General features: G+C 36.1%; 1 protein-coding gene across 1 annotated transcript in view; it reads right to left on the bottom strand.

Annotated features, from left to right (window-relative positions):
- Positions 1-2,653: 2,653 nt before the first annotated feature.
- THEMIS (thymocyte selection associated) overlaps positions 2,654-12,306 on the bottom strand; it is a gene marked incomplete at both ends in the record, with an annotated part of 167,586 nt that continues 157,933 nt past the window's right edge. Inside the window, one exon of the mRNA XM_081044383.1 lies at positions 2,654-2,685. Coding sequence (XP_080900509.1) covers positions 2,654-2,685 — 32 coding nt within the window. The remainder of the gene's footprint in view (positions 2,686-12,306) is intronic.

Below are 12,306 nucleotides of genomic sequence, written 5' to 3'. Positions count from 1 at the left end.
ATGGCTCAGTTCGTTGAAGCGTGTCCTCTCAACAACAAGGTTGCCAGTTCGACTCCCACAAGGGATGGTGGGCTTTGCCCCCTGCAACTGGGCGCAACAGCAGTAGCAACAGCAACTGGACCTGGAGTTGAGCTGCACCCTCCACAACTAAGATTGAAATGACAACAACTTGACTTGGAAAAAAGTCCTAGAAGTACACACTGTTCCCCAATAAAAGTCCTGTTCCCCTTCCCCAATAAAAAAAAAAATCTAAAAAATTAAAAATGGTACATCTGTATAGGGCACTTACTATGAATGTCATTTACAGGACTAAAAGTTCTGGGTGAGTCAGTGAGTGAGTGTGTGGTGAATGAATGCGAAGGCCTCTGATCTCCTTGTACACTGCTGTAGACTTTATCAATGCTGTACACTTCTGGTACTTTAAATTTATTTAAATTATTTTTCTTCAATAATGAATTAACCTTAGCTTACTATCACATTTTTGCTTTATACACTTTTTAATTTTGTAACTCTATGACTCTTTTGTAATAACACAACTTAAAACACACATTGTACACCTGTACAAATTTTTTCTTTATGTCCTTATTCTATTAGCTGTTTTGTAATTTTTTTGTTGTTTTATTTTTTACACTTTTTTGTTAAAAACAAATGCTCAACACACACAGTAACCTAGGCCTATACCAGGTCAGGATCATCAATATCACTGTCTTCCACCTCCACTTCTTGTCCCACTGGAAGGTCTTCAGGGACAAAAACACACACAGAGATCTCAACTCCTATGATAAAGCCTTCTTCTGGAACACCTCATGAAGTACCTGCTTGAGGCTCTTTTTGAAGAGGTGTCACTGTTTTAAGAAATACATCCAAGTTGGTTTGTTTGGTTTGTTCCCTCTTTTTATCATAGATTTGCTTATAAACAGATAATGTACAGTGAACATTCCTCTCTGTTAATGAATACCTTTTGGTGTCAGCATCCATGTTTTCAAACTTTTTGAAGAGCTCTTTGAGGTCTGAAAAAGTTCTGCTAAATGCTTCACTAAATTTTCTCAGGGGGCTGTATTTCTTCTTTTCCTGTAGTTCCCTTTTCTCTTGCCTCTTCAGCTAGTGTTCTTGTTCCAGTTGCAACAACTCCTCATTAGTCAGTTGCTAAGGGACCTCTTCTCGGAGCTCTACAAGGTCACCTTCATCCACACCCAGGTTCAAGTTGTTTGCCATTTCAACCATAGCCTTGTTGATTTTTTTCAACCTTTGCGCCACGTTGTTCTGATGGCTATGATATCGCTAGGCAATGGGAATTTTTCAACTCCACTATAATCTTAAAGACCACCATTGTACATGTGGTCCATTTTTGTTCAAAACGTTGTTTAAGTGGTGCATGAGTGTATAAACATTGTGTAAAAGATCTCTCACTGTAATTTTTTTTCTGTTGAAAAGCTGTCTCATGATTTGTTGTTGTCAGAAACTCTTTGGTACTAAACCAATGAATAATTTCTGTACCAATAAATAATTGTGAGATAGGAGATTAACTAACAGTTTTTGTAAAAAGTACGACCTATGAACAAATCCAAAGCTTGCCTATATTAAATTCCTGTATAACTTAATGAGAAAACTTATCTGTCTCTTCATTTTGTTACAGGAAAAATAATATCATCCCTGTATACTCAATACATAATGATACATAAATAAAATGGTTTTCCTAAAATCCTAATAAACATTCATCTAAAGCACGTGTGTCTAAGCTGCGGCCCGTGGGTCAATTGAGACCCGCAATCCATTTTTAATTGGCCCGCAGCAAATTCCAAAAATATATTTAGTTTACTTAAATAAACCAGGTGAGGCAACACGTACTTCACCTCGAGTGGCTAGCCCGGCTGTTTTTGTATTTTACCACATATGGCCCTTGGTAAAAAATATTGAAAAAAGTTTGGACACCCCCGATCGAAAGGGTTATCTAGTATGTAGTACATAAAATAATAAGGCATACTATCAGATCTTTGGTGATATTGCAGTTATGAACTCTGGTTGTTAGGGAACAGGGGAGTAAGTTATAGTAAAAGTCCTGTAATTCACAATGTTTTTGGCTGTTAAGACTCAAAACACTTATTTGCAGTGTATTTCCTAAACAAACTGAAAATGTGAAGCAAAACTTATTTCCACAGCTCCAAAGGAGTCAGATAAGAAACCCGAGTATTTTAAATCAGTCTCAGATATAAGTTTTTAAAGTTACTTTTAACAGAAATGATAACACCAGAAAAATGGCAAAACAAATTCTGAAAAATAGAAAATATTTGGTGAGCTGTCATTCTATTTTGTACTGGTTTTACTCAAAAACTGAAATACAAAATTATTTCTCAGTTGCTTAATAGTTGGTAGTGGAAATAAGAACTACAAAAAATGTGAACATTAAATATATATGTCCTAGGTATCAATGAAACAATACATTAAAATTTTGGCACAACAGAATAGACTATGAATTTTGTATCATAGATTTCTCTTTAAGTTTTATCTGTTAAAACTTTTGAGGTTGTTTTTTTCCTTTGTAGCTTTCTTCTGAAGGCTGTTGGGAAATAGTTGTTTTTCAGCTAGAAGTCTAGGCTTACTTTTCCATTGCAACATTTATATTCACTACACAAGTGGCTTCAGTCACATCTGGTTATTTTTGATGTTTTTTATTTTTGAAGATTTCTAGAAGTAAATAAGAAAAATAAGAGGAATCCATCAGAAATATGTATTGTAAATAGCCAGGAAGAAAACTATTTGCTTTCAAATATTGTTTATAGGACATTCACCTGCATATATGCTTTTTGAGAAATAATCAGGATCAAAATAAGTAGAGTCAAAAAAGAAAGCAAAACACATAGTCGTTAGAGAAACAAGGTAAATATTTCCATGAGGTAAGAGATAATACCTTAAATTTGTAAAGTGTTTTTCAGTTTACAAGGTGCTTTTCTTTGCATTTTGAGTTTATCCTCATAAAAACTCTATTACATAGGTAATGTAAGGTGAAAACTGAATTCACAGTGAAGTTACGAGACTTGTTCAGAAACCACACAGCTAGTAAAAGACTGAAGCTAATTGTACTCTAAAAAGAACAATGTCTGATTGCAGATCCAACACTGTGGCTGAGACACAAAGCCTCCAGAAGACAGCCCAAATCTCATTGAGTTCTAGACTGTAAAGGAGAAAAAGTTTATCTATAATTGTGAAACTGAAGAAAAGGCAACAGGTCTCAAGCATAAGCAGTATGATTTAAAGCTTCTGATCAACATATACATGGATGTGACTTTAATACACATCATATCAAAATGCGAGTAAAGAAAGCTATATTGCAAATAAGAACTCTGTGTTCAGGCAAGAAACTTCATTCTTTTCCAGTATGGCTTTGTGGAGCGTGAGGGAACGAGCGGTAAAAAAACAAAACAAAACAAAACAAAACAAAACAAAACAAAACAAAACCCTAATAACACACACTAGCACTATAGTAGTTGAGAGATAAAGAAAACCGGCCATCTCTTTAGTCCCCCACACTTCTGTTGTACTAGTGAGCTGTGAAGGGCTAGCCACATAGACATCCAAGGGAATCCTCTGAGGCTTTTGCCCTTGTGCTCATTAGCCTATGACTTCATCTCTCTTCTCTTCTTCTCTTCCTCCCTTTGCTCTCCTTTCCCTCCTTCCTCCCTTTGCCCTCCATATCTTCCTTTCTTTCTTTCCCCCTTCCTCTCTCTGCTTCTCTTGGTTTCTCCCTTTTTTATTTCTCTTCTTCCCTCTTTCTTTTGCCCTCCCTTCCTTTTCTTCCTCTGTTCCCCTCTTTTTTCCTTCCTTCCTTCCTTCCTTCCTTCCTTCCTTCCTTCCTTCCTTCCTTCTTTCCTTCCTTCCTTCCTTCTTTCTTTCCCTCCCTCGTTTTTTGCTAAGTACTAACTCTAAAACTGTAAGGAAGTTACCTAACTTTTATGAGCCTCATTTCCTCATCTTTAAAAAAATGAGGAGGAGGTATAATAGCTCCTATTTCATATGATGCCCATGTGCCTATTATGACAAAGATTAAATGTGCTAATAAATGCAAAGAGTTTTATATTTTAGAGTGGGAAGTTTTACTGTCCAACCAATTGTTAGCTATTTTTATTATATGTGTAAAATACAAAGACAAAATGTATAGCTTTGTGACCTCTGAGGAGCTTACAGACTAATTGGGAAAGTTTCAAGAAATGGGATGTCAAAACATAAAAAAAGTGGAATTTCTCCAAACATCATGTTAATTTCCCTTAGCAGCATGAATTTATTTTCCTCTGTCAACATCTCCCCTCAGTGCTAGCTTGAGTTAGGTCCTGGGGGCTGGAGGTAAGGTGGGGGTAGTCCGTGGACTGATGAGAGAGATAGCCTGATTCCATGCTCTCTTTGATTTCATTCCCGCTCTCATCATCCGCTGCTGCCTTTAGAGTTTTTTGGTCTTCCTTACATCACAAAAAAGCAATAAAACTACATACTGTAGCACATACATTATAGATTAAAGAACACAGAATTTTTAGACAGTATGCTCAGATTTAATTTCCATTTCTAACACCTACCATCTTTGTGACTTTATCTATAAAAAGGGATAAAAACAGTATCTCTCCCACACAGTGTTGCTTTTCTCGGGGAAAGAGAGAGGTGAGGGCAAATGAAAGAGATACACTTTAGTATAGAGATGCAGAATCTGAAGCGTAGGTCTGATTCCCTATTGTAGGACTTACTGTCTATGTGTCTTAAGGAATCTCTGAATTCCATTTCCTTATCAGTGAATGAGTTTTGATAGTAATAACTGAATCATAGCGTTAAGGAAATATTAAATGAAATAATGGACCTGTGAGTGCTTTGTAAAATGTAAAGTGCTACAGAAATATAACTTGCTATTACCATGTCATAGTCACATACAACTATTATAAACTTTCAGTTTGAAAGTTCAATCTGTCATCTTGACAGTTATTAGTCTCACTCTCCCTTGTCAATAAACTGATTGACAATAGTACATAGTTAAGCAGAAAACGGAAGGTGAGGGAGTTAGAATGATTAGATTATCTTAATATAAAATAATTGGATTTAAGCAATCTTAATTTTGGAGACCTTATAAGTTGCCTCTCTCTGCCTGATGTAGTCCAATCTTCCACTCGGTGTAGGGATGCTCTAAATAACATCTGTGCTCTAATGGCCAGCTCAAGTTGACACAGCAGATTTCACATTGAGTGAAAACTGTTCTTTATTGCATTAATTTTCAAGAAATCTCAAAATGGGCAGGAACTGGTTTTTCTGATGGTTATTTAAGTTTTAAAATTCAAATTGAGTTAAAACCCTCAGCTCTTTTGGCACTCATCAAACATGCATTTTGGAAACGTCACAAATAGGGTGGTGATGTTTCTTACACTGAATTGAAAATTCACTGATTAATTTTGAATATTCACAATTACTTAAATGATCAAGTTAACTGAGGGATATGAAATAATGTATACTCTGTTCCTTGGAGATCAAGCCAAACACTTCACCCATCAAGGAATAGATATAGAATGTAGGTTTGTTTTTCTTTCTAAAAAGTATCCTTCAATAATCAAAAGAGCCCGCGACAGTAAAAATCTACATCTATGGAAGAATAACTAATGCTCAATCCCTAAAATAAGCTTTATATATATATATGTATATATATATATACATATATATATGTATATATATATATATATATATATATATATATATATATATATAAAATTAGATGACAAATGTTTATAATGAGAGGGCTAAAGTAAAAGAAAATCTCCATTTTCTTTTATTTTAGAGGAATCAAGTTCAAGTATATCTAAAATTACTTTACAGTCTCTTATAAATCTGATGTTTCCTAAAGAGTTCATTTGGACCAAGCTGAGTCACTTTCCTTTTGCTTGCTTTCCTTTTGGGAACTTTGAGTGCCAGTCTCCTCAAATTGCTCAACTTGATGGTGAACTGTAAAACCTGCTATAAGAACATCTACTTCTTTTAGAAGGCAGCTTGGTTGTGAAACGTGGTTTTCTGAAATCTCTTCTGAACATTTTCAACTGGATATTCATCCATGTACCATTTTCATATCTGTACCCATCTTCTACTTTCCTTTCCTTAGCACATTTTGTAATTAAGCTATTGATTGATTGAACTAACTACTTTATCCTTCCTCTCATCTGCAGGGGTTACATGGATATTGCATCACTTTTCAGAAACGGGTTATACATTTATATTCTTGGCAACTGTTTTTGCATATAGAAAATGTTTGACATTATCTGTCAAGTACAGAACGGGAATCTGGGGTTCATTTCTTTGCTCAAGAAATACTTCTGGAGAGCCCACCATGAGCCATGCACTTTTCTAGAATCTAAGGTTAGAGCATACTGATAAAAATCATGCCCGCATGGTGCCCTCAACTGGGGAAGGTGACCCATAATCAAAATAAAGAAGTAAAGTGCATTAGAGTATGTTAGATGGCATAAGGGAGAAAGGCAGTCCCAGTTAGAAAGATTACAAATTCCAATAAGGGGGTTACAGAAGGGATTGCTAAGAATGGCTGAGGAAAGACCTAAAAGAGACAAAGCTGAAAGCATGTAGATTTCTGGAGGCAAGATTTTGACACTTAGAGAAAACAGCCTGTGTAAGAACTGGGGATGGAGTATCCCTAGAGTTTCTGAATAACAGTTAGGAAGCCAAGTAGCTAGAATTGTGAGAAAGGGGAGGAATAGAGAGATAACTGGAAGATTTTAAGGAAAGAAGTTACATGATTTGACTAAGGTTTCAACACTTTGACTCTGTCTGTTGAGAAAGGACAGTATGAGGTAAGGGCAGAAGTAGATACACTAGTTAGTAGGAAGCCAATACAAGAATCCAGATGAGAAATGATAATGGCTTGGACTTGGACTAAGTTCACAGTGATGATACAATAAACAAAATGGTCGTATTCTAGGTATTGTTTGAAGATAAAGCTGATAGGACTTGTTGATGTAGTGGGCGTGATGAGTGAGAAGAAGAGCAATGTTGTTCACAAGACTTAGACCACATTATTTTTAAAAGTGTGGTTTGGAGACTCCCGGCATCATAATCACCCAACAAACATGTTAAAGTAGATTCCTAGTTCCTACCTGAAAACTTCTGAATCAGACTCTCTAGAGCAAAAGTTCACAAACTTTTCCTCTATAGGGTCAGTTAATAAATATTTTAGGCTTTGCATATGGTCTCTGTCAAAACTATTTAACTCTGCTGATATAGCATGAAAGCAGTCATAGACAATATGTAAATGAATGAGTGTGGCTGGGTTCCAATAAAACTTTATCTGGACATTGACATTTCAGTTACATACAATTTTCATGTCAAAAAATATTTCTCTTTTTTTAATTTTTTCTAACCATTAACAAACAAACAAACAAACAAACAGTTTCTGCGGGCTGTATAAAAGCAAGCAATAAGATAGATTTGATCAACTGACAGAATTTGCGAACCTTGCTCTAGAGAGGAGAGCCCAAGATTATGTACTTTTAACATGCTCATTACGTGGCTTTTTTATGCACAAGAACTTTGAGAAACATTGGAATAAATTTTGGAAGTTATTGTCATCTGTTCCTTCTTGCTTTGCTTATTTTATGGATCAGAATAAAGACAGGGCTTCTCGGAAGAAATGAGAAGGAGAACTGGTTTGGAAAAATGATTAAAAGAAAGATTTTCACCTGCCAACAAGAAAAAGAGGTTAGAAGAAAGCGGAAAGAAATTTAAAATGGTAAGATTAAAAGTTATTCAAGAGGAAAATTAAGGAATCAGGGAGAGGCTCAAAAGCTTATCATTTGGAAGTAACTAATACTTTATCATTTCATACTTCTAAAAATGTGTTTACCATTAAGAAGGATCAATCAATGATTTGTACATATCTCCACAGAGGTCAAAGAGAGGTCATCATATAAATCCAGTCCCCTCTTTTACCTGAGTTAAAGTATTGTCAGTGATCTTAAGAAAAATGTTATTTTGTCACATGAAAGAATACAACCTATCACAAGCTGCACAGCTCATCTCTGCTTATAGCAGCGCTGTATTAGGTCTCAGTTGTTATGGTTTTGCACTATGACATCTGCTCTTTTTTTGTTTCATTATCTAATGCTTCAATTATTCTTTCTATGTTACAGTCAAATCATAAAATAATGTGCAGAACTTAAGAAAAAGTTAATTCAGTTAAATGGACTTATTAATCACAGTCAGGTTACTGAAATAGTGATCATTCTGATTTAAAATAACTTTAAAATGTTTCTTCATCTAGTATTTCTCAACTGTATCTCTACTTTGCTGTCACACTATCACCTTCTTTGTCTCAAGATTTAATTCACCAACATTTGATTTCTAAGATTGAATCAAGTAGAAATTGACAATTTTTATTTTGGAGAGAATAAACTTTAAAACTAAACTTAAATGCAATTCCAAGCCCCAATAGATCTAAAACTATGAGAAAAAAGCTTTTGGATTTTTCAAGAACATATTGGTTAAAAAATAATATGTTTATAAGTCCCTAGCAAGCATTATGAAAACTGTAAAAGTGGTGATGAGAAGAGAAAATGGAGAGTAAGACAAGGCTTCAAACAACAATTTGTCTTGGTCTAGCACTCCTAACTGCTAAGAGCTCTCTAATAGATGCCATTGTAAACCAATGTGAGGCCTGGTTCATATTATGTCACAGCAATTCATATGCAGTACGTGCTAAATAAAGGCTATTGATTGAGCGCTATAATAATGATAATTGTCATTGTCTACTCTGCGCCAGTTTCATTGCACAGTCATGTGAGGCAGATATTTCTCTCCTTTTTTTTTTACAGATAAGGAAAACAAATCACAAAGAAATGTGACAGTCTTTAACTTAGAGTTCAGTCTTGGGTCTGTCTGGTTGCAAAGCCTGCACATTTTCTTCTGTATCCCACCATCTCACAGACTGTTTCTGCAGTGGTTAATGTTGCTGTGGAGCCACAGACTGAGGAGAAAATGGAGAGGGAAGGGAAGGGAAAGGGAGGGGAGAGCAGGGGAGGGGGAAAGAGCAGAGGGGGAAAAGTAAAGAAAAAAGATTGCTTTGTCTAGAGAACTGTTTTTTTCCTTTCAATATGGTATATGGTTTTGCTTATATAATTAACATTCTGCTGATGAGAACTCCCATTGGTAAAGGCTGAGGAGTCAGATTTTCCATGAAGAACAAGCACTGCAGGAAATAAATTAATCTCTAGGGAAGAAGAGGGGCAAAGCTGTCAGTACTCACACAACTGCCTAATAGGAAATGATATTTCAGAAATGTTCAAAGAATGAAATAACTGCGGGTTCTTCTTCCAGCTTATTCTTAAGCATTTAAACCTTCTGAGAAGAGGGAAATAGGTTGCTATAAAATGAAAAGTGCTCTTACAACATTTTACTTCAGGCTGTCAGTAATTCCAAATTAAGATTGTATTCCTTGGAAATACAACGGAAATTTTACTATTGTCACTATTTTGTTTATATTCTGGAAGATCTGCATTGACATTAACTAGAAGGATAAAAGATATACCGGTTTTTGGATTATCAGTTTGAAATTATTCAATATTTTAAATAACAGGTTTTTTGGTCTTTGAAATAAAAATAATTATTATGCTTAGTCTTACACACTACATAGAATAACACTAATTAATAAAGTGCTCCTTTATTAAAATGGAGAGACAAAAATATAAATCATGATAACTAAAGTACAAATATTCAGTCATACAGTCAAGCTCTTTAATATAGAACCCCCAATTTCTCTAATTCACAAAATAGTTTTGATAAGGAACTGCCTCATGCTTTGTTTCCCATCATACAAGTAAAATCTGAAGTTCAACATTAAGATTAAATTAAAGCTCAATATAAAGACTTCTTTATTTTCCAATAGATCCATTCTTTATTTCTGGCTCCCACCTGGACCTCAGTGAAGAGATTTTCCACAGAGCTTGCTTTCCCTCATCTGTTTAATTTACCACAGTAACTAGGTTCCTATATGTGGGAAATCATGTCTTTGTGAATCTTACTTAGAGAGGAGCAACAAATGTATCACCCTATCATGCCAGACTAGGCCATAGAGTCACACGTTTTCAGAGTTAACAGGCATAAAGATTACCTGCGGTACACTCCCCATTTTGGTGAGGAAAGTATAACTCAGACAAATGAAATGACTTGTTGAATAAAATTTAAGTTGTGCAGAGCTGGGACTAGACCTTAGAATACCAGCCTAGGGTTCATCTCACTACTTGACAGGTCTAATTTATGGAGGATGAGTCATGGCACGGGTTTTGTCTAAAGATGTAGAGATAATTAAAAGAACACAGTTGAAGCTTCAAAAGAAAGAAAATTTCGTTAGAGAATGTTGATTAGGAGAGTATAAAATTTGATCAGTAGAGAACATTTATGTAGGACATAACCAAGTAGGCATAGTTTAAAAGATTATCCTTCCTGGCAAAGATTGCAGTTTCTGGACACATAAGGAGAAAAAAAGAAAACAGTTTCCTATTTAGCCAGTCAGATCACCAGAAGCCGTTGCTGCTATTAATGAGTGACCTACATAGGACTCACACCCTCCTCACAACTAAGTGATAATCCTCTGACAAATGACTTTGCCCTTGACTGGAGGAAGCCACCTTGCCCACAGCCATGCTCATTTCTCAGGGGCACCTGCGTCCAATGATTAATTGATGCAGGGGCTATCAAGGCCCGGCCACCTCACCCCAACACAGGGCAGCTCTGAAGGGCCACACCAGCTTCAGAGCTCCCTGTGGGATCAGCCCCGGCCTTTACTGTGATTCACTATCATTTAATTTTTCCCTCTGCCCAGACCTGCTGTTGTTCCTCTGCCTTACATGTTGTTCCCGAGAGCACTTCTCAATATACTTTCCACATGCAAGTTTTCCCTGGGAACTGGATATGCAACACATAGGTTAAAACAAACATTTGCACTAACACATCCCTTACCAAAAATAATACTTAAACTGATGAAACAGTCAAGGTCTGTGAGCTTCCTGAGCTACTGCTACTGAGGTAAGACGGGGAAAGGGTCCACTAGGAAGGTTCAGGGCTTCCTCGTCTCTGCACAATTACAGGGTTTCTTGGACTCAGAGGAGTCAATGACTCATTTCCAAAAGATTTCCAATCACCTCCTATGTCTATAGGATTCATAGAGGCCATGAAATTCCCCAGAGGATACAGTTCTAAAAGGAAAAAAGTACAGACAGACACTCAGAGATTGCAAGAGCTACATCAGGTGGTCACAGCCAGCACTTTGCAGAATGTACTGTCAAAAAGCAAAGTGTTCCTTAGCAATCAACTCCTAAAGATGCTGAAGTTAATTGTAATAGCTATGATTCAATTGGAGTTTATTATGTACTACACTAGCTTTAACCTATTTTACCTAACGTAGTCTTCAAAAGAGTCTAGGGCGTAGCTCTCTTATTAACCCAATTTTACAAATAAAGAGATAAAGACATTAAAAAATTGCTTATGTACACAGCTAGCGAGGGGGACAGACAAGATTTAAACCCAGCAGTGTTATTTCAGATTCCAAAAGTTAACCACTTAATCATTCTACATTCAGAAAACGGTTCTTTTAGTAATTTATGAAGAAAACAACCTGCAGACTTAATATCAATTTTCCTAAAAATAAAATGTGGGCATTGCCAACAACCAGAGCAAATCAAGGACCCACAAGAAAAGGTAATCCACGAGATCTGATGAAGCACTTCCATCAGTTTCTTAATGAAGAGGAGCTGGGGCTGACAGCGCTGATCCGAAGGTAGAGTTTACTGTCCTCCTGGCTGCGATAAACTCTCATTACACAATGTGTGTTAAGCGTTTGCAGTGAACCTTCTAGTTGTTTACATTCAATTCCAAAATAAGGAATCCCCTTTTGTGTAATTCCACTTCCTCTAACTGAAAGAATAACATCTGGCTGTCCAGAGGAGCAAAACTGGAGAAGCAGCGCCCGTCTTAATAAGGTTTTTGTCTGTAATATGCCACAGACTCTAAAACTGCCACTCTCACCCAAAGAGGATTTAGGAAATGACTGACTTAACGTCTAAGTATTAAAAAGACGAGAAAGCTCAAAAAGGGTATCATTTGCCCATCCTGAACTCCATGGTGGTGACTGAATATTCAGAAATGAGCTATTCATCCCAAGTCTGGTAAATGTTCAGTAGAGAGCCAATGAGGTTTTTAGTTTTTTGGTTTTTTTTCTAATAAAGAAACATATACTATATTACATGGGATAAATGAAGTTTGAAGAATTACATTTCTGCTTTA

Source organism: Rhinolophus hipposideros (assembly GCF_964194185.1).
Source record: "Rhinolophus hipposideros genome assembly, chromosome: 3".
NCBI classification, from domain to species: Eukaryota; Metazoa; Chordata; class Mammalia; order Chiroptera; family Rhinolophidae; genus Rhinolophus; species Rhinolophus hipposideros.
The sequence above is the reverse complement of the archived record's forward strand: the minus strand, read 5'-3'. Positions and strand labels throughout refer to the sequence as shown.